This window comes from Cydia pomonella, chromosome 22, assembly GCF_033807575.1.
Source record: "Cydia pomonella isolate Wapato2018A chromosome 22, ilCydPomo1, whole genome shotgun sequence".
Taxonomy (NCBI): domain Eukaryota; kingdom Metazoa; phylum Arthropoda; class Insecta; order Lepidoptera; family Tortricidae; genus Cydia; species Cydia pomonella.
Genome location: NC_084724.1, coordinates 14,176,901 through 14,201,336, shown reverse-complemented (window position 1 = coordinate 14,201,336; position 24,436 = coordinate 14,176,901). Strand labels below are relative to the sequence as shown.

The window sequence follows — 24,436 nt, the reverse complement described above, 5'->3', positions numbered from 1 at the left end:
ATGTCAACCTTAACTGGAACTAATAAGTTTCATATTTCTTTTAAATTAATAGGTTATACGGCTATAATCTAATCTGTTTGGGTTTATTTTGTTGTGTTGTATCGTGTGAATTGAGTGGCCGTGTCATTAGTAATGGCTCTTGGAGTAACAAAGGAAACAAACTCGCTAGTTACTTTTATGCGAGATACCTACTATGTGCGAAATACGCGGCCGTATCTTGCATTTAATTTACTCTGTAACTGTGGTTCTTGTTTTTAGCTATGTTTCATAGATTTTGAACCAGCAGTTTGAAGTGTATCAACTCTTTTCTAAAATTATATGAGGCATTTTTGGCATAAAATGGATTTTGTTGGCATATAGCGCAGGGGTTTAAAAAAAAGAGTGTCGTGGAACACTGTATTAGATCGAAGTTTATTATTATTGACAAACGTATTATATTATTGATTAGCAAGTACGAAAAAAAACTTAATCGATAAAATAATAATTGAGATATATGGGTGCCAAGTTCTAGCTAATTAGTTCGTTTGGGATGTGATTAAAGTTCAGGATTTGACTTGGCTAGTTTTTACGTACACGATATATTATATTTGTCTATGCCACTTTTTTTAAATTTTGTTTGCTAGTACAGTAAATATTAGTATTCATCATAGTTGATTTCGAAACTAAAATGTATATTTGCTATTAAAAATTCGATAGCCATAGTGCGTAAATAATAACTGTTTGTGAAAAAAAACGATTCTATATCTCAGTTTCGTAATCACACAATTACTCAGCTGGATGTCAAGTTTCAACTTGCTACGTCATCTCATCTGGAAGTGGGTTAGGTTTTTGATGTTAGGTGAGTACGTCAGTGAGTATCTAAGTCAGAAAAATCCCGATTTTTAGATGTATATATCTTAATAACCGTTTGTGTTCTATTTAGCCTTAAGGGTCTTAATAAATTAATCCAATTTCTTGTGTTTATGTTTAAACGATTTTGAGTTACGCAGAGGTCAAAAGTGGCGTCGCCAGTTCTCTTCTTTTGAACTTGGCCTGACACGCTGCCGCGTGTCTAGACTAGTATACGAGTATCTACCTATGTGTAATATCTGGGCTGGCAGACTCGGTGCTTTTCGCTGCTCGGAAAACTTATAAAAACACAAAAAATGCGCGTTTTCCCAGATCGATTTTTCGCTCCCGAAAACCCTCATAGCTAATTTCATCGAAATTGTTAGAGCCGTTTCCAAGATCTCCGAAATATATGTATATACAAGATATGCTCGTTTAAAAGTGTAAGTACTCACTCACTTGCTTTTGGTAACTGTAGTTACCAGCTGTCACCCTTATTTTATAATAATAATAATAATAGAGGTCACTGATAAGCAGCATTTTATCACCCGACCATGACGAAGCGTTACTGTAGTCTGATTAAAAGTTTCGAAGCGAAGAAATCCTCTAGCGAGTCCAGGGCGAGTTATTCAACCCTCTAAGAGAGTGTGGGCGGATTGTTACAGATTCGGCATAATGTCGAACGGCGCCGAGAGCCGGGTGCTGGCGCCGCAGACGCTGCTGTCGTGCGGCCGGCGGCACCAGCGCGGCTGCGGCGGCGGCCACGTCGACGTGGCCTGGAACTTCGCGGGCGAACACGGGTGACCACCCTACAATCCTTAACTTACCTACTTACAAGGAAGGGTACCCAACTGTCCGACTCCGATTTGATTCATTTTGATATATGTTATAGAGTAGTCGACGAAAAAATCGACATTCGAAGTTTTATAATATCTTATCGCTAAAGTTACACATAAAGACAGGTATTTTTTTTAGGAAAACTTGAGTTTAAGCAGATATAACAAAACACGTGCTCATTATTTTTTGCTGCTTTCAAACATATACTCAAACAAGCCATTAACTAGCAAGATGCTGGAGCATCACTTTCTATAGGAGTTAGAAGATTTAGTAACTTTTTAGTACTTTGAAGGCCATTTTCTCCTAACATGTTGAGTTTGGGCAGCTAAAAAAAATACGTGTCCGTTATTTGAGACTACTCTATAACATATATCAAAATGAATCAAATCGGAGTCGGACAGTTGGGTACCCTTCCTTGTTAGGCTAGCGAAAATGTAAAGCGAGTTCGTTCTGAGCCATTTTTTGTGGCCTAAGTGTGCGAATTGGTTGGACGCTCGGGCGAGCCATGCTGGAGGGCCTGGCTAATTAATGTGTATAGACAGAACTACTACACTGCTGAAAGGTCAAGTTCTACTCACTTCTATTTATTTAGGAAGAAGAATAGGACGCGTCTTGGTGTATGGCACAAACTATATATATACATAGTTGACGGCCGGTCTGACCTGGTGGGTACTTGGGTAGTGGCCCTGCCCATGAAGCCGATGGTACCGGGTTCGAATCCCGGTAAGGGCATTTATTTGTGTGGTGAACACAGATATTTGTTTCCCAGTCATGGGCCGGTGGGTATGTATATATCGTCGCCTAGTACCCATAGTACAAGCTTTGCTTAGGTTGATCTGTGTAAGATGTCCCCTAATATTTATTTATTTATATTTGAACTTTTGGAGTCCCAGACCTCTCTGAGTAAAGCTGCAGATACCAACAAGTTCAACATTATAAAAGTTACTGCCCGAGTTCAGTGTTCGATAACATTTTACCTAAATTAAATAAATAAAATAAATATTATAGGACATTATTACACAAATTGACTAAGTCCCACAGTAAGCTCAATAAGGCTTGTGTTGAGGGTACTTAGACAACGATATATATAATATATAAATATTAATAAATACTTAAATACATAGAAAACACCCATGACTCAGGAGCAAGTATCCATGCTCATCACACGAATAAATGCCCTTACCAGGTATTTGAACCCGGGACCATCGGCTTCATAGGCAGGGTCACTACCCACTAGGTCAGACCGGTCGTCAACAACAACACACACACGGTCATTAACAATCTATAATACTTATGCAATGCTACTCGTACAGATTGGTAGAAGAGAAATGCTTCCCATACACGGCTAAGGCTGAGAGATGTCCTTACCAGCCGCATGGGGACCTGATCCAAGATGGATGCCCGCCGCAGGACCCGCGCCGCACGGCGCGCTACAAGGTGGGCGTGCCCTACCGCCTGCTCAAGGAGGAGGACATCATGTACGACATCAAGCAGTCGGGCCCCGTTCAAGGTAACAATACCTACCTATTTGTCTCAATGTGTATTCAAAACGTGCATTTCATTAATTTCAGTGATTGCACACTTTTGTTTGTGTTTGTCATTCATTCACCGTTACTTCTGTTTTACTCATTTCCTCAAAGGTTAACTGGAAGAGATCCCATACAGGGATAAGTTCGCCTTTGTTGTATTTAATTTACTCTGTAACTGTGTTTTTCGTGTTTTTATTTCTATGTACAATAAAGTATATACATACATACATACATACCTACTTAATACCTACTCGGCCTTATATCTAGGAGTCCGAGAATGTTTGACATGATCAAATCATCTTTTAAAACCGACAAAAGCAGTTCGGACCATGCGCAGTATTGGTTCCTATAATCTTCATTAGAAACTTCTCTAAGTAAACTCCGAAATCCATACGTTTTAGCTAACAAGGAAACGTACCCAACTGTCCGGATCCGATTTGATTTATATTTATATATGTTATAGAGTAGTCTAAAATAACGGACACGTATTTTTTTAGCTGCCCAAACTCAACCTATTGGGAGAAATTGTCCTCCAAAGTACTAAAAAGTTACTAAATTTTCTAACTCCTATAGAAAGTGATGCTCAAGCAACTTGCTAGTTAATGGCTGGTTTGAGTATATGTTTGAAAGCAGCAAAAAATAATGAGCACGTGTTTTGTTATATCGGCTAAAACTCATTTTTTCCAAAAAATCACATACAATGTACTATTTTATACAGTCTCGTCTGAAAATATCGGTACAAAAAATGTGCCAAAAATATGTATACACTACCTTAATATATGGGCAATAAAGTCATGTATGCCAAATATATATTGGCACTTTTTTCGTATCGATATTTTCAGACATAAGTTTTCTGTTTACATAATACCTATTAGCTAGAATATATATATGTATTAAGCACCCAATATTTTACGTTTGGCAATATTTAACTACGTACATCCGTATTAAGCCTGTAATAATACAACCTATTCATTATTTATGTCCATAACGACGAAACTATTAACTACTCATTCATCCAAATCAGGCTAGTAGTTTCGACGCTATCGCGGAACACACTTCTCACAACGCACCTCGCTAAAACAAAATTCTTCCCATAGTCCAGTATTAATCCGGGTAAGATGATTTCATAAGCAAATAAATACTCACTTTAAAATGCCGGTTCTATACTAGCACCGTATTAAACACAATAGTTAGACTGAATAACACACAGTACCTGTAGGTATAATGTTAAATTCAAACCAGCAGCTTAAGGTGTTCCGTTTATCTTATTAATTTGCATCTCATGTTTAAGGTCAGATTACGAATGTTGGGCGAGGCCGATTGAGAGATAGTCGAGTGACGTATGGTTATGCGAGCCGAATTTTCAAGCGAAGTTTACTATAATATGTGATTGGTAGAAGTCTCGAGAGGGGTCTTTCGCGCAATCTATAATAAATTTCGTCCTAAAGTAACGCCTAAAGTCACTTGGTCTAACTGTTATGTCCTAAAGCTGCTTCCAGACTATATTATACCTTTAAATATCTTATACCTTTAAACGAGCAATTCTTGTATATATATATATATGTATATATATTTCTGTGATCTCGGAAACCGCTCTAACGATTTCGCTGAAATTTGGTATATGGGGGTTTTTGGGAGTATACAATCGATCTAGATTAGTCTTATGTTTGGGAAAACGCGCGTTTTCGAGTTTTCATGCGTTTTTCTTTCGACGCAGAATATGGTCGCTAATTTCGTGTTACCGGCCACTGTCCGTCTGGCCCAGCGGGTTAAGACGCGGACTGCTAGAAACGAGTGTTACGGGTTCGAATCTCGCCCGGTGACTAACTTTTGTTTTTTTTTTTATATATGTTCAAGTTTATATATATATATTTTTAATTTTCATTGTTTTAGACAAGTTTAATTTAGTTAAAAAAATGTAGTTAAGATTATCACCTATAGACCACCATATTACAATAAATAGTTATAACCGAGCAACGCTCGGTCGCCCAGGTACTTATACCTTTAAACGTATAATCCTTGTATATATACAACGTATATGTTGTAACTGCTCAAATGCCCATACATTTCCAGGGTCTAAAAAAGCTGATTGAGACTACGGGTGACCGAGCTATTCAGCGTGGGAAGGTGGCCAGCCGTATGGGCACCCTTCCGCAGGGGACAGGTCCAGGGGACTTCCCGGTTCCCGATAAAGCTAAAAATTTGCATACATATATATATGATCTGATGATGAGACAGGAGGTGGCCATAGGAACTCCGTGATAAGATAAAACAACTCAATTTATTGTGTATGGGTTTTTTAGAATTGTCTCGATGAGTATTAGTTGCCTGTGGAAAGAAAAGTACAGTCAGCGATAAAAGCTTGTACCAAAAATGTCCTTTTAAAAACGTAAAATATAGCCGCTTAACTTAATATAATTAAATATTTATCTTGCTACTGTGGAGTCTTGCAAGTTTCCTTGGCGCTTCGTTTGACGCGGGCCAATAAACCGACAAAAACGGGGAACTAGGTGCGGAGGCGTGAACAATTTGCGTCACGACACACTTCGCGTCGTGATTCGTGCACGAGTGTGGAGGGCCCTTAATGGGTATTAGCGGCAATGCTCCGTAGTCATAACACACATCCCACAAATTGTCCTAATACTCGTTAGTACTCAACGTTCTTGCCATAAATATCAATAGGTACATAGTCCTAATTTTACTAGCCATAACATAACGTCAGTTATTATAAAAAGCTTAATATCTAGGAGACTTGCTCGAAAAACATAAATAACTCAAAAATGCGCGTTTTCCCAGAGATAAGACCTAGCAAGACCGAATTTCACCCCCGAAAACCCCATATAGCAAATTTCATCGAAATTGTTACAACCGTTTCAGAGATCCCTGATATATAATAAATAATAATAATAAATATTATAGGACATTATTAGTATTACACAAATTGACTAAGTCCCACAGTAAGCTCAATAAGGCTTGTGTTGAGGGTACATAAACAACGATAAATATATTATAATATATAAATATTTATAAATACTTAAATACATAGAAAACGCCCATGCCTCAGGAACAAATATCCATGCTCATCACACGAATAAATGCCCTTACCAGGATTTGAATCCGGAACCATCGGCTTCGTAGGCAGGTTCACTACCGCCTAGGCCAGACCGGTCGTCAGAATACATATACAATATACATACAATAATTGCTCGTTACCTAATATCACATGACATTGTGCCCCCCCAAAAACGAACAGTAGAAGAATAGCATTCAGGTAGATACATGTTAAGGGTTTCTTAAAAAGCCGAAGTAACAAAACGAGAGAATTTTGGTAAAACAGAGAGCCTACCGCGAATTGTCGACAATATTTACAATCAGTTACACATTACAGAGAGATTTGTATTATTGAGTCCACACGCAACAATAGGGTCTTGTTGCCGAGGTCGACCAAAGCGACGTCCAGACTTGTTAAATAAACACGGTTATAGGCTCTGTTAGAACAATAGTACACTTGTGTCTATAATATTACTTCATCTTGAACCATTGTTTCACATACCTACTTACATAGAAGAATTAGTTTATTTTATTTTGTGAAAAGTACACTTAGAGCCTGCTAATTTATACCTAGTAACTGTGATACTTTTTAGGGTTCCGTAGTCAACTAGGAACCCTAGTTTCGCCATGTCCGTCTGTCTGTCTGTCTGAGGCTTTGCTCCGTGGCCGTTAGTGCTAGAAAGTTGAAATTTGGCATGGATATATAAATACATACAATACATATAATGTAGTATTTCCGGATCTAATTTGACGTAAGTCATGTCATCATTTCATAGCAAGTTTGAGAAAATACAAACGTTCATGTTTTAAAAGTAAAACTCATTCATGCCTAATTAATTCGAATTAATTAGTAACATAATTTAAAAAAAAGCTATGACTCCCTAGGGAGTAACAGCTTTTTTTTTAACAGAAATAACTCCCGAGGGAACAATATATAGGCCTTTGTCCTTCAGTACACCTGCATGAAATAAGATCTTTTTCGAGCAAGTGTGATGAAAACTTGTTTTGTGTTTGCAGCTGTGATGACAGTGTACCAGGACTTCTTTCACTACCGGGACGGCATCTACCGGCGCAGCCGCCACGGGGACGGCCAGCTGCAGGGGCTGCACAGCGTCCGGGTCGTGGGCTGGGGCGAGGACCGCCAGGAAAAGTTCTGGGTAAGCTTTTTCTTAATACTACGTCGGTGGCAAACAAGCAGGCGCCGTAGCCTGATGGTAAGCAGTGGTTTCTAAAAAATAATAACTTCCAATGTAGCAATTTTGCCCAAAACTATTTAACGCTTATGTTCCGTACATACTGTGGGTACGAAGCGAAGACTAAGACACTTTTACTATTGGGTGGTGTTTAAGCTCCAACTTCCCCCTCTCAGGTGACGCTCCGGGCCTTCGGCCCTACGCGGAGCTCGGCCTTCGGCTCTCGCTAGCCTCGAAACGTCGCCGATGGGCCTTCGGCCTTATCAAGTTGCTTTGGTAGAACGCTTGGAAGAGCTGACCTTTCGCAGCTCGGCTTTCAGTCTTGCTTTAAATTACTGAAGGTTGCACGCTTGGAGGTCGGGGTGAAGGAGCTACCCCCAGAGTTACATAGTTGCAATGTTTTTCATCACACTTGCGAAGAAAAAACTAAATTCTAAGCGAAATAATTCTTAGATACGGTAATAATAATAATAAATATAACCGCAGGGCAGCTTGTGGCGAGCTGTTGGGGAGTAACGACCCCACGGACCCGAGTACTCCCGAGAGTCGGTCAGGGTCTCCGTCTCCGGCGTGTCTTCGTCGGTCGGAGTGGACCCCAAGGGGACTCGCAGGACTCTCAGCTCTGGCTTGCCTTCATTGGCCGTCCAGAGAGGAGTCGTTAGAGCTGAATGCTCCAGGGGTGGAAGTGAAAACTTGCATAAGACGCGAGTTGGCACAGTGGCTGTTATCAGCCCCTGTGCCCCTTATACTTTCTTGCAAAGGAGTTGACCAGCATAGCAAGACCTTCCACAAATAGCATTTGGCTCTTCTAGCACCATAACCCCGTGATCGAGCCTGCTCATAATTTAATGACTAAAATGTAGTGCCCTCAATTACACGTGTACCTAATATCATTTAAACTAGTAGTCCGCCCTGCCCGCGTAGCCAACGTGCCAAAGGTTAACAATCCGTAGCGAACGCAACGCAACTGTCACTGTCGCACTAATATGGAAATGTGATAAAGAGAGATGACTACGATACGCTATCGCTACGATTGGCACGTTGGCTACGCGGCCTGAATTGAGAACTGGCGGTCTCTACCAATGTATCTACACTATGGCCACTCATACTTTCTTGCAAAGCAGTTGACCAGAATAAGAGAGAGTAAGAGAGGTATGGGCATTGTGAATGTCATCTCGCTTTGTGTGGTAGGGCACAGCACAGCGGATGTCATTCCAGATCTAGAGCAGAGCCCAACTGGGGAAGTACCTCCACCTTACAGAAAACCGCAGCCAAATAACACTAGACCCTACTCATAGTGTTGTGTTCCTGCCGGTGAGTAAGGTTGCCAGAGCTCAACGAGGGGGGGCGGGTTTAGGGTCGGCAACGCGCATGTAACTCCTCTGGAGTTGCAGTCGTACATAGGCCACGGAGACTGCTTACCATCAGGTGGGCCGTATGCTTGTTTGCCACCGACGTAGTATATATAAAAAAAAAGAATAGCAAGACAAATAGCTTTTGGGCTTTTTAGGCTCCTCTAGCTCCATAATCCCTTGATCGAGCCTGCTCATAATTTAATGGTTATAATATAATGCCCTCAACTACACGTTTACCCAATATCATTTGAATCCAAACAGATTTACTAAAGATATTGTCCATCAAACTACCCTCAGATAGTTCAGCTTAAGTCGAATGTAAGAACTTCGCTCGCTCGCTCGATGGAATAAATCGCGTCACGACTGTTAAACTAACATAAATAGGTACCTACATGTACACATCGACTGTTATGATTTACTCTTCCTGTAGCCGGGTAAAAGAGTTACGCGTGATTATCAATCATTACTCTCCCATCCTCATCCGCTTCCAATCAATACGCAATTTTGAACGAAACGGACACTTTTCAAAGGATCTCCGTCGTTTTCAGATCGTGGCCAACAGCTGGGGCACGGAGTGGGGTGAGAACGGCTACTTCCGCATCGCGCGCGGCGCCGACGAGGCCGGCATCGAGTCGTTCGTGGTGTCGGCCTTCAGTGACGTCACGACCGCCTTCCTGCGCGCGCCCGCCCGCCGCCGCACATAACACGGCGCCCGCCTCGTCACGCCGCTGTGCGGCGCCGGCGCCCCTTCCGAACGTCAAACGTCCAGGGGGGGGTTAATTTTACGAGGTACATTGGTTAGGTTTTGATCTGTTGTACTATTTTGATTCAAATGCCGTCTAGAGAGTATATCGTTCCCCACTCGCAGAAGGATTCTTTCGAAATTGATTTAAACGTCCTCTAGGGTGGTGTAGACTCTAGTGTATACGAGGTGCGAGCATTCAGTGTTTTAAGGTAAAAACCTCTTTACGAACAATGTGGTTACTTACAAAAGTAAAAAAAAAACGGTCAAGTGCGAGTTCGTTTTACTCGCGCGCCGAGGGTTCCGTACATACTTTGAATTATCTCGTGTAGCTATGAAGTCGAAAGACTTTTGAACAGAATTGCCTATACTAAGTATATTTGTGTACAACACCATCTATCGGCAAATTGTCTAACTAATTTGCGCGATGTAATGCACGTATGTTGGTTTTTCGAGGATAATTCTTTATATTGTGCCTTTATTTGAAAGAAGATGTATTTAATGTAATCTCAGAAATTTCAGGTGTACCTAAACACACGTAAAATTGGTTAAATTTAAAACTGAATTCGGAAAGGTTTTTTTTTTAATAATTAAAAAAAAAAGTTACCAAGAAAGAGGTCTAATTATATTTTTCCTGTAAAATTTATAGTAATGTTAATATTTTGTAAAAAATCGTAATTTTTCGTTGGTAAACTTCGTAGATAAGAGAAGGGGAAGATATTTTTTTTTCACATTTTCCTTAATAAATCATTTTTTATCACTATGAAAAAAAAGAAAAAATGTTTTAGAATGTACAATTTGAGCACTTGCAAATGATACCCCACTTGACCTAGTCACTAGACTTTGAAATTTTGCCCCCTATTCATATTGGGCATTTTCCATAATTAATTAAAATAAAATAAAATAATAATACTTTCAATGTGTACAGGTTAGCATTGTTCATAACTATTCCAAATTTCAAATCGATAAGTGATTCTCGAGATATTTAGCGATGTGATAGACAGACGGACGGACAGAGTCGCACCATAAGGGTTCCTTTTGTACCTTTTTAGTACGGAACCCTAAAAATCGACCCTCTCACACCCTGTTGTTGGAATTTAGACGTGTAGTATTAACCTGTGTTAGGGTAACGAATTTTAACTATGTAAATATATTCGATCAATAATGACTACAACTATTCCTGTGAATATAATGGACGTACATGAATGTATTCAGAATAATTCAAAGACCAAAATGTGTCCACATCCTAAAGAACGTGTAATAAAAATATTTTCAGATCAAAACCTTTACGGTAAGGATATTTTTGTACTAGAATATATGTTGTACTTACGATCTCCGAGAGATATTGTATTGCTAAATTATAAAAATGAATCGATCGAAAACGACATTCGATGAACAGATCTTATACGTAGTGGATAAGGTATTAATACTTACTCTGTAATGCAAATAGATTATTATTAGTCCGTTCTAGTACATTGCCAAAACAAAGAAATAAAATTAGTTTGTATTGGACCAAAATATCTGGTGTGATAGCAATTTCTTTATCTATTCTTTTGTATAAGCATTGTATAAATGTCTAGTCTGTAATACTGTGAAAATAGTCTGTGTAACCAATTCTTTAAAACAAACAATGTGTAGTGTGTTCTAACATCTGCCTAGACATATTTAGGTACTTTCCAGTGGATCCAGGAATCTAGTAGTTTATCTCTGAATAAATAGATATTACCGGATAACCAAATACAAGTCAATTCATATCCTCTTAAGGCCCAGCCATAGAAATGAAAAATCCAAAATTTGCCACTGGAATTTGAACCTATAGTGCACGGAATACAGTAGATTTTATTTTGTTTGAAAATTGCACGAAACAAAACAAATGCAACTCTGTCCTAATTGAATATGATTTAAATTTCATCAAACTGAATAAGTCCTATAGGTAGGACCTTGGGCCTTACGAGGATAGGAGGATTTTACACTTTCAACGATCAAATGGAAAGTACCAAATATTTTCATATTTAGTTTTTTTTTTTTCTAATAAAGATAGCGTAATAATAAAGCTTACCTTTTTCTTTAATTGTTAGCCTTATCCAATCAGTAACAGTATTTCTTGCTATGTATTATATCGTAACTGCCATTATTATTTTTAGTAAGTACCTAGAGTCGGACCACGCTAAGTTTTCATGCCAAGGGCTACGTCAAGTATAAGGCTATAGGGACATGAATGCGTTCTTATTGCCAAGTTTGTGCAAGGTTAGCGTGGTCGGAGTCTATTTTAATAATTTAAGTTTACTAATTATGGATTAATTATTAAATTGATTAGTTATTTCGCTTAAAATTATAAAAATACATGATATTTCAAAACTCTTGTTTTAATGAATGCTGTACAGTACAGCACCAACAAACTCAACCTCGACCCAAAATGACATCGACGCGTAACGCAGGTAGCAGACCTGGGGGTGACCAACCCATCTCTGGAAATATCCCTATTTGGTCTCAAAATTAGATACATTAGTCATAGAAACGCTCACATCCATCTTCAACATTCCTTTTGACGAAAGATCTTGGACCCAGGCTAGCCTTCCCATTAGGTTTGGCGGCCTGGTTGTCCGCAAAATTTCGTGTGTTGCTCTACCTGCGTTCTTGCCCTCGGTGCATGGTGCTCGGAGCCTTATAGGGAAAATATTAGATTCTTCCATTGGATCTATAATGGAGGCCGCACACTGCTCCGAGGCCAATAACGTTTGGTCTATAAGCTTTCCCCAACACGGATCCGCCGCCAGTCCTTGTCAAGTCAATTCAATATATTCTTTATTCAAGTAGGCCTGGCAACAAGCACTTTTAAATCGTTAAATTTTACAAATATCATCTTAATCTAAATATCAGAGCAATTTATTAAAGCTTCTAAAAAAACATTGAATTAATATAGATATAGTAAACTTAATGATAAGAATTTCACAAAATAAATAAATAAATAAATATTATAGGACATAATAATGTCCTATAATATTTTTTTTTTTTTTTTGTGTAATAACACAAATTGACTAAGTCCCACAGTAAGCTCAATAAGGCTTGTGTTGAGGGTACTTAGACAACGATATGTATAATATATAAATATTTATAAATACTTAAATACATAGAAAACACCCATGACTCGGGAACAAATATCCATGCTCATCACACGAATAAATGCCCTTACCAGGATTTGAACCCGGGACCATCAGCTTCGTAAGCAGGGTCACTACCCACTAGGCCAAACCGGTCGTCAAAACCAAAATTGTATAAAAATACTAGTCTAGAAACTTTCTAGAATAAAATCTAAATGTCAAAAAATACGGTATATTATATACATTGAATTATAAATTTCATTATTATTAACATAACAATTAATAATTCATTATTTACAATCACACTTAATCCCACGGTGTTTCATCATTCATGTAGTCTTGTGTGCTATAATGGGCTTTAGAGATAAGCTTACGTTTTACATAATTTTTAAATTTACTAACAGACAATTCAGTTATAACATTAGGAAGTTTATTGTCAAATCTTACACAATTACCCATGAATGATTTCTTAATTTTATGAAGCCTAGTGAAGGGCACTGCGAGCTTATGCTTATTTCTAGTATTAATATTATGTATTTCACAGTTTTTCTTAAAACTGGCAATGTTTTTATGTACATACAGAATATTCTCATAAATATATTGACAGTGCACTGTCATTATGTTAATGTCTTTAAACTTATCTCTGAGTATCTCTATGGTTCATTTTATATATTGCACGAATAGCCCTCTTCTGCAGAACAAAAATGGTATTTATCTCTGAAGCACTGCCCCATAGTAAAATACCATATGACATAATGCTATAAAAGTAACTAAAGTAAACTAATCGAGCTGTTTTCACGTCTGTTAACTGACGGATCTTGCTCACTGCAGAACTCAGTCTATTCGAGAGATTAGCAATATGGGGACCCCATTGTAGTTTAGAATCTATAGTTATACCAAGAAAAACTGTGCTATCTACTAGTTCCAATTCCTCATCCTTGACAATGACACTTGTTTACTCATTCCTTATGTGACTTGTAACAAACTTAATGCACTTAGTCTTTTTCTCATTTAACAATAAATTATTAACATTAAACCAATTTACTACTTATTGTAGGTACTTTATTCTAATTTTTTTTTTACATTAAAACCACATTCATTTATTCTGAAATTAATTAGAATGTTATTTCTCGCAACAATATACATCAAATCAATTACTAAACCATTATTATAGGTACTAAATGTATAGAAACTAATCCACTAAAATACAATGAAAAAAAAAACATTAAAATAGACTATAAACTAAACAGGAGTAAAAGTAAACAAAAAGAAAGACACAAATACAAAAATTAATCAAACAACCCGTCCCGAGCCCTCCCAGACGCAAAGGTGCCCATCACGCTCGCCGCGTTGCCACGCTGAACCGCGATAGACAGCCTCTGCATCAGGAATGACCCGGAACGAGGGTCATGACCCCTCTCCCTCAACCGCCGCCCCAATTCGCCCAAGAAAATTTTGGCCTCGGCACACCAACACCCGGACGTCTCTACCGCTAACGGGACAAACATATATCTCGACAGCAGCGCCGAGTACTTATCGCGCTTTCGGAGTGCCGCAAATTCAGCCGCCGCTCCTGCCGTCCGGACAGTCCGGCCAATGTGCGAGGCGGCAAAAGTGCTGACACAAGTGGCATCCCAGAGAAGACACTTACCCCTTTCCCATGGTACAAGAGTCAGCCCGTCAGGTCTTTTGCCATCGGACCGGCTCAGTCCTGGAGGCTCCATCAAGCACGGTACATTTGCTGACAAAAGTGCTCTCCTTACAATATCATTTAGGGCATGGTGCCGTGGAAACCTCCCCACGCCCCGACAACAACTCAACGCATGGTGACCATTACTCTCAACCATAGTGCCGCAGATGCATATGTGAGGTTCGCAAACATCGCAGCCCAGGCGAAGAGCGACAGCCACCCGCATTGAGTTGTTGTCGAGAAGGGTACCCACATGTGGAGAGGGAAGTGCATGTAACCATGCCCCCGCCTCAGGCCTAGAAACAGCCATAAGCCTAGCCTTGTCTGTACCCACAGCGTTTTCCAGCAGGCCATCGAAAATTCGCCTCACGCCTATATCATCCCACATGCGCTGACGGTCCGGTTTATCTGGCATCTCTGCATTCGGATTGAGAGCCCTCCAAGCCTCCAGAGCATCAGACGCAAAAGGGATTGTGGCCCTGTCACCATCCAAAGATAAAATTTTAGTGACAAGGTCCACAACTCCCCCCGACGACGCCAAGAAGGCCGGCAGACTGATATCACGAGCACGCCGTATGCCCAAACCTCCGTTCCGTATGGGCAAAGATGCCAGAGACCACTGATCCGGATTGAGGGAGACATTTAGAAATACTACTTTAGAAATAGCATTGTTTACATCACTGCAAGCTTGTTGCTGTCGTTTGACTTTGAAAATAAGTGAGGTATCGTCTGCAAACAATACTACGTCATGGTGGGTCTTTACAAGGTAAGGCAGGTCATTAATGTCGATAAGGAACAGGAACGGCCCCAATATTGCTCCCTGCGGTACACCCATAGAGACCAATGACCCCGGTGATCGCTGTCCACTCGCATCAACCCTTTGTATTCTACCGTGTAAGTAAGACTATTAAATTCAGTGCCGAGCCTCTTACTCCATAATACTGCAGTTTCCTGATCAATGTTTATGAAAGGTGCTAGTGCTGCACTCTGGCGGTAGAACGTTGCAGTAATACTCCCTATTATCAAATGGACAGTATCGGATGTTTCTATACCAAGGAAGTAGGATTCGAATAAAAAAAAAAAAGTACAAGCCATAGTCAACTTTATTAAAACAGTAACAAGATTTCTTGCAATGTAGTAGTCTACAACTGCGATTTTGATAATTTTAGTTTACTATTTATTCAATAATTATTTTAACTTACGTAATAAATAGCTTGAAAGCCACTAATAGTACATTACGATAAAAGAGTACATTTTATTAATTAATTAATTTTAAATCGACACGAGTTCGAATTACCTTTTCGCACGTGTATTTTACAACGTTTCACAGTACATATGGCCCTTTAAATTTTCGACATTCGCACGTATTGTGCTAGCATAGAGAATTTGAAATAGAGGTATATTGTCCAAGACAATTTTGTAGCGACGTAAATTTACTGCCGTCTTACGACACATAATTAAATTAAAACTTTTAAAACGCCATGGCGCCATTTGACTTTGATCCTTATTCTTTCACTAATATGTGTTCAATTTGTTAAATATCAAAGTGGCGCCATCTAATAGGTAGATCAAAGATTCGAGCGATGGCGCCATAAACTTTAGGTAGTGTCTTTTTGATATTTAACAAATTGAACACATATCTGTGAAAGAATAAGGATTAAAGTCAAATAGCGTTCTAAAAGTTTTAATCATCTGTCTAAAGATGGCAGTAAATTTACATCGCTACAAAGTTTTCTTTGACAATACACCTCTATTTCAAATTCTCTTTGGTGCTAGCTACCACACAAGGGCGGAAAATTAGCGCCATATGTAGTGTAAAATATTTAAGGTGCGTTACAACATAATTACATTTTCCATAACAAAATTAAAGATAAAATTGTAATCATAACTAGATGGCGACATGGCGCCGCAATACTCTCATAACATATGATTTATAGATGTAATCTTGTTTTGAAAATAAATTCATACGGTAACAAATTCAAAATATAATTCAACAGTCTTTAACTTGTACTTAGTACAGGCAAAAAACATTGAGTAATTCTATACAAATCGTTTTTTTCTAACTGAACATTTCTTAAATCTAATTTGAACACTACGTGTATTTGTGAACTGTGCAAGATGCGCAATAAAGATGATTCTATTGTATTTAATCGTTTATTGCATGTAAATGATACTTCATTCATCTAAGGGTTTAAAAAATGTAAAAAAATAAACTCGTGACTAAGAATATGACAAATGACAAGCCAAACCAATGAAGTACAACATTTTGTATCGTTGTTATTGTTTACATTCTTTGGATTGTTGTTATTGTTTACATTCTTTGTATTGTTAACATAAAATGGATTGTTGTTATTGTTTACATTCTTTAAAAATCACATAAAATAAACTATAGGTAGCAATAGGTACATTACAATAAACTTAACACCAATCGTTATATTTACAAGAGTCATATTTACATTCGTTATATTTACAAGAGTAGATGGTTGTGTTAGCTTGCCTTTATCCCATTGACTTACTTCTAAATATCTGTGGCATCACTATTACATTATACGGGTTGTAGTGGCCGGCTTTCTTCGGAGACCCCTCCAAAAACATTTTGACACTATGTTTTTAGTGATGCAATATAAGCGATATGGACAAAATTGGTACCGAGATTCAAATGGAAAACCCACATCCTTACCTTATATCGGATTGCAAAATAAATACCACAAATGTATATATTCAATATTCATAATAGTAGTTTATGTGACTGCTACGTAATAAAAGACATTAAAATACACGAGTATGGGTTTAAGAAACGAAAGAAGTGAGTTTCTTAAAAGGATCACACGAGTCTTTTAATGCCTAATTATGTACAGTTACATACACTATTTTATCTATACACATATTATAAACTTTCCATGATATATTCACTAACCCAAATTACAGCCAACGTCGGAGCATCGTTGCTCTCTTGGCGGAACTCGCGTATATGTGGCGGCGTCTCCGATATATTTTTATCGATTATTTTAGACGAAACTTTTGCTATATTTACGTTAAAAACAACGAAACAAATTTATTTTATACTTAAAACTAATTAAAAGATACTGTACGTCAAATGGCGGTAAATGAAAACTTTTTTCACGCATGTCACGCATCCGTAGTTTTTTTTTTAATTCAGAGACAAGTTAGAGTCGGGGGCCTATTTCCGTATCATTTAATACAAACTAACATGCGAGATATGTCAAAATTGTATGCAATTGACATTTCATTTCGAACAAAAAGGCATCTCGACTGATATTAGAATAGAGGTCAAATCAAATTGCGGCTTTTATTTGATTATTTTTTATTTATTTATTTAAACTTTATTGCACAATACATGAAGAGTACAAATGGCGGACTTAATGCCAGAAGGCATTCTCTACCAGTCAACCATGAGCCAAACCGAAAGATCCTAATTGGTGCAGGGTCAGAATACAGAGTAAAATGACAAAAAAAATATCACAAAATTATATAAAATTATACGTACATAAATAATATGATACATAAATATAAATACATACATAAATAAATATATACCCATTGTGAAACATCATGAGGACGACCTTTGAACCTTCTCAAACAGATGCTTGCGCAACATGCGCTTGAAGGAGAATTTGTTCTGGGCTTGTCTCATAGAGAGAGGAAGATCATTCCACAGCCGGATTGCCTGAATGTTGAAGGAATTCGACATGAAACCTGCACGATGTCGAGGGACAATAAGTTGAAGTCTACGGGAGGTTCGGAGATCGGTGCCGGGGCGCGGAGTAACAAATTTGAATACTGATTAATCGCCAACAATCAGTGAAAAACGAACATTTTGAACAGTGCATGATTTTTCTTAGGAAGATTTCTTTGAAATTGCGCCTGCTCTTTTCTAAGACATGATTTTCTGAGTTATTTGAACTTAACAGATCAAACATTAAAGGTACTAAATCCTGGCGTAATTAAAATAATTGTACCTTTGCGTTTTTTCTTAAAAATGAGATCGATAACGTGAAAAATTATAACGCCTGCAAAATTGTAATAGCAAGCAAATATAAAATGAGTAAAACTTGGAAACCACAAATAAAATGGCTCATGTTATAATTGAATGTGAAGGTACAAAAATTTGGCTTTTATAGAATTTATCAATAACCACGGGATCATAGCGTAATAAAGTACACCCGCCATTCTGACTGTCAGGATGGCGGGTGACCTGTTTTTTGGTGATAACTTTAAGTACCGTGAGGTACAATTTTTTTAAACGAGGTACTAAATAGTACAAATTAGGTACAAAAATATGGTATGCTTTTCATTTATTTTTATTTAGGTACACCCGCCATTCTGCCTCTCACAATAAAAGTATATATAGCCTGTATAAAGTAAACATTCAAAACACTTAATCCAGGCATATAAAGGTGATAAACCAGAACCAAGATTATCTTCGTTAGCAACAAAATTCTACAGATATACAATTAACTGCCAAACACTTTAAAGACAACAAACACAAATCAAACTTATACCTAACTACAATGAATTATATATCTAAATAAGCAACAACTAGATACTATTAAAAATATTAAAAATAAAAATCAAAAATAAACTAAATATAAAAAATCTCCTTGAAATCACCCGCCCCTTCAAACTCCCCAAAATGCTAGCGACATTCCCCCTCTGAATAGCCAAGCCTAGCCTCTGGGCAAGGAGCCTGCCCTAGGGTCGCCCGAGAGCGGGAGTAACTATGACTCGCGCTGGTGGGAGTATACCATCATGACTCCCTTAAGGTAGCAAATTGACTCGTCATCTCATTTGCGACGTTACCATCTAACCGAACCGAACCGAATCTAACCGATTCAAAGATTTCACGTTGAGTACTTACACAGGGGTAACCCTGTCATAGTAAACCTGTCATAGTTACTCCTGGGCGGTTTTTGCACGATGGAGGAGCCGTGGACACGGCGCAACACACGCGCCAAGAGTGCCCTGCTTGGGCGGAGCCTCGCGCTATCCTGTCCTCGGCCATAGGAGGAGACCTCTCGCTGCCGGCGCTAATACGCCGCATGCTCAGCAGTGAGGAAGCGTGGGCGGCAGTGGCCTCCTTTAGCGTCACCGTCCTGTCGCAAAAGGAGGCTGCAGAGAGAATGCGCGCGGACGATGCGAATTCGCTACCTCAGCGCCGTAGGAGGCCAGGTCGGCGTCTAAGGGCATACGCAGCCCGAATGATGCCGCCTTAACGGGAACCTGCGGGTGATGGGCCGGGAGTTCCATCACTCGCCTAAAGAGGTTCCGAGCTGGAAGGCCCTCAAGTGTTCCGAGGCGTCTTCAGCGGAGTAGACTGCTGCAGCAGCCACAAAAGACGAGCCCGTAATGGCAACGCCGACGGGGTATCGGAAGTCTACAATCGCGTTCCCGAAACCCCGTCCACAAAGCGCGCGGTGGAACACCCCAGGGGGTTTAGTCCGTGGGAGTCGGACATACCCACTCGGCTTCTCCCGTGCCAGTGGGATCCATACCGGATTCCCCTGGGTCAAAAAAAAATGGGCGGTTTTTGCACATCACAAGTTTATTCCATCTAGGCCTTGTTAGCGTGTTCACATGTTGCAGGTCCGCAACAAGTGACTGCAAACGAAGGACAGTTCCTATACTCAGCGCAGGGTTCGCATCTGAGATAGAGAACCAGCCGCCCAGTAACGGGGGCCCGAGTGACCGTATTCCAGTTTGTTCTCGGGAGACAACTCGGGTCTCAACTCCTACTCCTACCCTACAAGAGGGACCGCTGTCTAAACCGATAGGAGGGGAGGTCTCTCCCAGAGAAGTCGCACTGGTCGAGAGATGACACGATAACATCTGTGTTTGAACTGCGCAATTAGCATCGCCAGGGCAACCTGGGGATGAGGTCCGATGGTCCGGCGACTTCCGTCGTTGGTCAAGCATAGCTGCCACTTCGGTGGGACCCTTGCGAATAAGCAGTGTGCGAAACGGGGCAGCGGGGCTAGCACCCCCCTGCCCCGGAATTTATTCTTGCTCTTATGTCGGAAATTGAAAATACTCCGTCACCGGCCCCTTTGCTGAGGACCGGTCGGGCGGATAATTCTAGTCAAGATGGGAGCGGAGACGGCGTACTGGCGGACGTCAGTACTGTTGGCTTCGCTTGTCCATTTTGTGAGAAAGTGTGCAAATCGGCGGGTGGATTAGGCGTGCACAAGCGTCACGCGCATCCACTCGAGGCAAATAAAGACGTCGCCCCTATAGTGGCGAAGCGTCGGTGGCGTGACGAGGAGGTGGCGATCTTGGCTAAGACTGAAGCACGCCTTACTTTCGAGCGAGGTAGCTGTGGCAATCAGGAGTTGGTCCAAGCGCTCCCGGAGTTCGGAAGGACTTTGGAGGCCATAAAGGGTCGAAGGAAGAATCCGCAGTACAAGGCGCTGGTACAAACGTACCTCACTGAGTGCCAGGAGGCTCCTGTTCTTCAGGTTGAAACAGAACATGAGGTCTTGCCGGATGTACCGCTTGAATCGCCACCGGCTGCTAATGAGCATCCTGCGAACACCCGCTCTGGACCGAGCGCGGCCGAAGTGTTAGCCGGGCTCCTGCAAAGGGCGGCTTCTAGGACGGCTAAGAAAGGTTCTGAGCGAAGGACTGCGGGGCGGCGTCGAAATCTGATTGAGAGTGACAACGGCACTGAGACTGTGCGGGTGTCAAATCGGAACATTTCCCACCACCTCCTCATGGTCTTTCCTGGCTCGCGCCGTACAGACCGAATCGCGGGAGCCGTGCCGAATTTTTGCCGTCTTCATGACTTCCTGGCGTGTCTCGTTACACGTTGCTTCTTGTCTCCCTACAAAATTATCTGTTCTTTTTTTTTATAAGATAATTTTTTTATTTAAATGTCCCTGGCCATTCTCCCTTTCTGGGCAGGCCTTCTATCTTAGCATTTCGTTCACCCCCAAATTTGGGCTTGACAACACAAAACGTTACTCAGCGTCATCTACAACCTTGCAGTTCCGTCCTTACTCTTCAAATTCCCTTCGCTTGGTGTGCCAGGAGTGCGCAAATCTGCGCAGCGCGTCGAAATTCTGTTCGCACGAAACTAGTTCCTCGTGAAATACTGGGCCAACCATTGTCCTCTTCAGTGAATCCAGCATCTCCGACCGTTCGTCCGCTTACAGCACACATTCCCAGAGGGCGTGATCCCGGCTCTCGTTGTACTCGCCGCATGGGCACTCTGCAGACTCGCACTGGCCTAGCTTGTGTAGGCGCAGCCTGAAGCATCCGTGCCCGGTGAGGATCTGGGAAACCACGTAGTCCGGTTCTATCCAGTCAGAACTTAGCCTCACGCCCACGTCTGGGAAGAAGCTGTACAACTCGCGTCCGTCTTCGCTGGTCCGCCATCTCTCCTGCCACTGAGCCACGATCTCGTTCCTCACCGTCGACTTGAGTTTCCGGTGCTCCCTGGGGTCCAGCTGGTCTCCCTCCTGAGCAATCCTTCCTGCACGACAGACTTCCAGATCGGCAGGTAGAACCCCCGCTAGCACAGGTAACGCCGCAGAGCTACACGACCTGTAAGCCTTCGTAAGTAAGATTAGTGCCGGTCTTTGCGTCTTAATCAGCGCCCGTTTGACCACGAAGTTAGATGAGCATCGGCACCATACTGCAGCAGCGTACGTGACCGTCGCCACGTATGTCCCCGCGTACAAGACGCGAAGAGATCGGTACTTGACACCCCATCTGGTGGCGGAAATCCGCGACATTTTGCCGAAGCAATTGGAGGCCTTTTCCCCTATGAGTCTCGCATGCGGCAAGTAGGACCTAGCCTCGTCCAGAGTGACACCGAGCAACGTAGCCTCCGAGGCTCCTTTGATTGAAGCACCTTCCAGTCGAATGACCGGCGCTCGCTTGAACTTACCTTTGTACGTATGGTCAAGGACTTCGCGGGCGAGAATCGCAAGCGGTTCCGTGATCCCCACCCGGATACTTCCTTCAGCATGACGTCGGCCTTGCGTTCGATGTCCGCGCGAGAAGACGCCTCTATCAATATCGTCACGTCGTCAGCATACGCGATCAAATGCACTCCTCCGGGTCGCGGCAACAGCAGGAGATCGTTCAGGAGAATATTCCATAGCGTAGGGCCCAACACCGACCCCTGTGGACATCCCATGGTGCAAATCTTTGAGCATGTCTGATCGCCCACATGAAAACTGACTATACGGTTCGTGAAGTAGCTGACCAAGATGCGGTAAAGGTTCGGTGGGGCTCCACCTTGCTTCACCTTCAAGAGAATCATTGGCCACCACGCGTTATCAAAAGCACCTGATATGTCCAAAAGGATCAATTGTACGTACGGAGCTGAACTGGCGGAAGCGATGTCATTAATCCGGCACAGCGCAGACACTGTCGACCGGCCGCGAGTGAATCCAAATTGAGCGTCCGAGATGTTACGGTACAGGCAGGGGGCACAAGAAACTATAACGCGTTCCAATATCTTACCTAGAATAGGAAGAAGCGTGATTGGTCTATACGCTTTCGGGTCACTAAGAAGTTTACCGTTACCCTTTGGCAGGACGACGAGGCGACCAGATTTCCAGATCTCCGGGAAGACTCCTTCGGTGATGCACTTACTCAACATTAACCACATTTCGTCCGACGTGGCCTTCCACGCCCACTTGACAATGACTGCCGTGATACCATCTGTACCTGGAGCCGTGTTAGGCAGGGATCGCACAATTTGCTCGACCGTCTCCTTTCCAGGGGCCTCCATATCGCGACCAGATGGCGCGAAGGCGGCCGCCACACGAACAGACTGGTGGTAAATGGTATCACCGTCCGGCTTGTCGTCTGGATACAGCGTCTGAAGAAGGCCTGACATGGTGTCCCCGGTGGATTCCGTGTAACCCTCTATAAGCTTGATGCCGTTGGTGATGTTCGGCGGGGGGCGCAAGCGCCCGCAAGCCTCTCGATAGGCCAGTCCCCATGGATCGTCGTTACCTGACTCTGCTATCCGGCGAAAGAAGTCCAGCTCTGCCTGCTTCATGGCTCTCTTGTATCTTCCCCGAAGGGCACGAAGTTCGTCATGAAGATGCTGTTCTGCTGTACCTCCTACGCGGCGTGACTGCTGCCACGCGCGCCGAGCCCGGTTGAGTTTCGGACGATACGCTTCCAACTCGGGGGACCACCATTCATACCTACCATCGTTCTTTTTGCCGCTGAAGCCCAAGGTCTCTCGGGCAGTGCGCAGCAAGATATCCGAATATCGTTCGCTGTATCTGTTGGCGGGAAGGCCTGGGTGAATCCTGTCCATACGAATGTGTAGTTTCGAACAAAAGTTGGCCCAATTGACTCCACGCGTCCGGAACGGCGGTGACAGACGTGTCGATGGCGTCTCACTGGCTGTCGAGTCCTACCGAAGGCCGATTTGAAGGTAATAAGCTGGTGATCGCTGAGGCTGGCGCCCTCATGTACCGTCCAGTCGCACACGTTAACTCCACGGGTAGTGATAGTCAAATCGACATTCGACATACCGTTGGGTCTGCTGAATGTCGGCGGCTGTCCCGAAGCGTTGTGCAGAAGTAGTCCTTTGCCGAGGATGAATCCCTCCATCTGGTTCCTCCTGTACTCCGTGTCCGGTCCTCTTCCAGTGTACTGTCTCCTATCGTAGTGCCACATAGGCGAGTGAGCGTTGCTATCAACTCCTATGAGAATAGGTTTGCCCGAAAGCCGTTGAAGAACTGTCTCCAGGTGAGCTATGTGACGACCGATGTCATGACTGTACTGAAAGTATGCTGACACTACATGCAGACTGGTTTCTCCGTGTGCGACATGAACCACCGCGCAGTGCTCGTTGCTTAAGTGATGTAGAAGCGTGACTGCCATTGCGCGATTGAGAATGAGAACGCCAGCCTTAGGGTTTGCGCCACACTGCAGAATCCCGGTCCGACTATTGTACTGTTCCTGCACAAGTACTAGGTCGAGTCGGTGCGAACTCGCAACCACGGGGAGTTCTGTGGTGGCAGCCTCCGAACCCTGTAAGTTGAGCTGCCCAAAAGAAATGCTAAGCGTGCCTGTATCTGCTATCGATACAGCGTTTTGGCCGCCTCCTGCTGCTCGGCATGG

At 41.9% G+C, this 24,436-nt stretch overlaps 1 protein-coding gene across 3 annotated transcripts in view; it reads left to right on the top strand.

Moving 5' to 3' along the window:
* LOC133530374 (tubulointerstitial nephritis antigen-like) overlaps nt 1-11,893 on the top strand; it is a 77,193-nt gene extending 65,300 nt beyond the window's left edge. For all 3 annotated transcript variants that reach the window (XM_061868285.1, XM_061868286.1, XM_061868287.1), the window contains 4 exons: nt 1,494-1,628; nt 2,979-3,175; nt 7,263-7,402; nt 9,342-11,893. In XM_061868285.1, the coding sequence (XP_061724269.1) occupies nt 1,494-1,628; nt 2,979-3,175; nt 7,263-7,402; nt 9,342-9,497 (628 nt within the window). In that variant the 3' untranslated portion in view covers nt 9,498-11,893. The remainder of the gene's footprint in view (nt 1-1,493; nt 1,629-2,978; nt 3,176-7,262; nt 7,403-9,341) is intronic.
* The last annotated feature ends 12,543 nt before the right edge of the window (nt 11,894-24,436 follow it).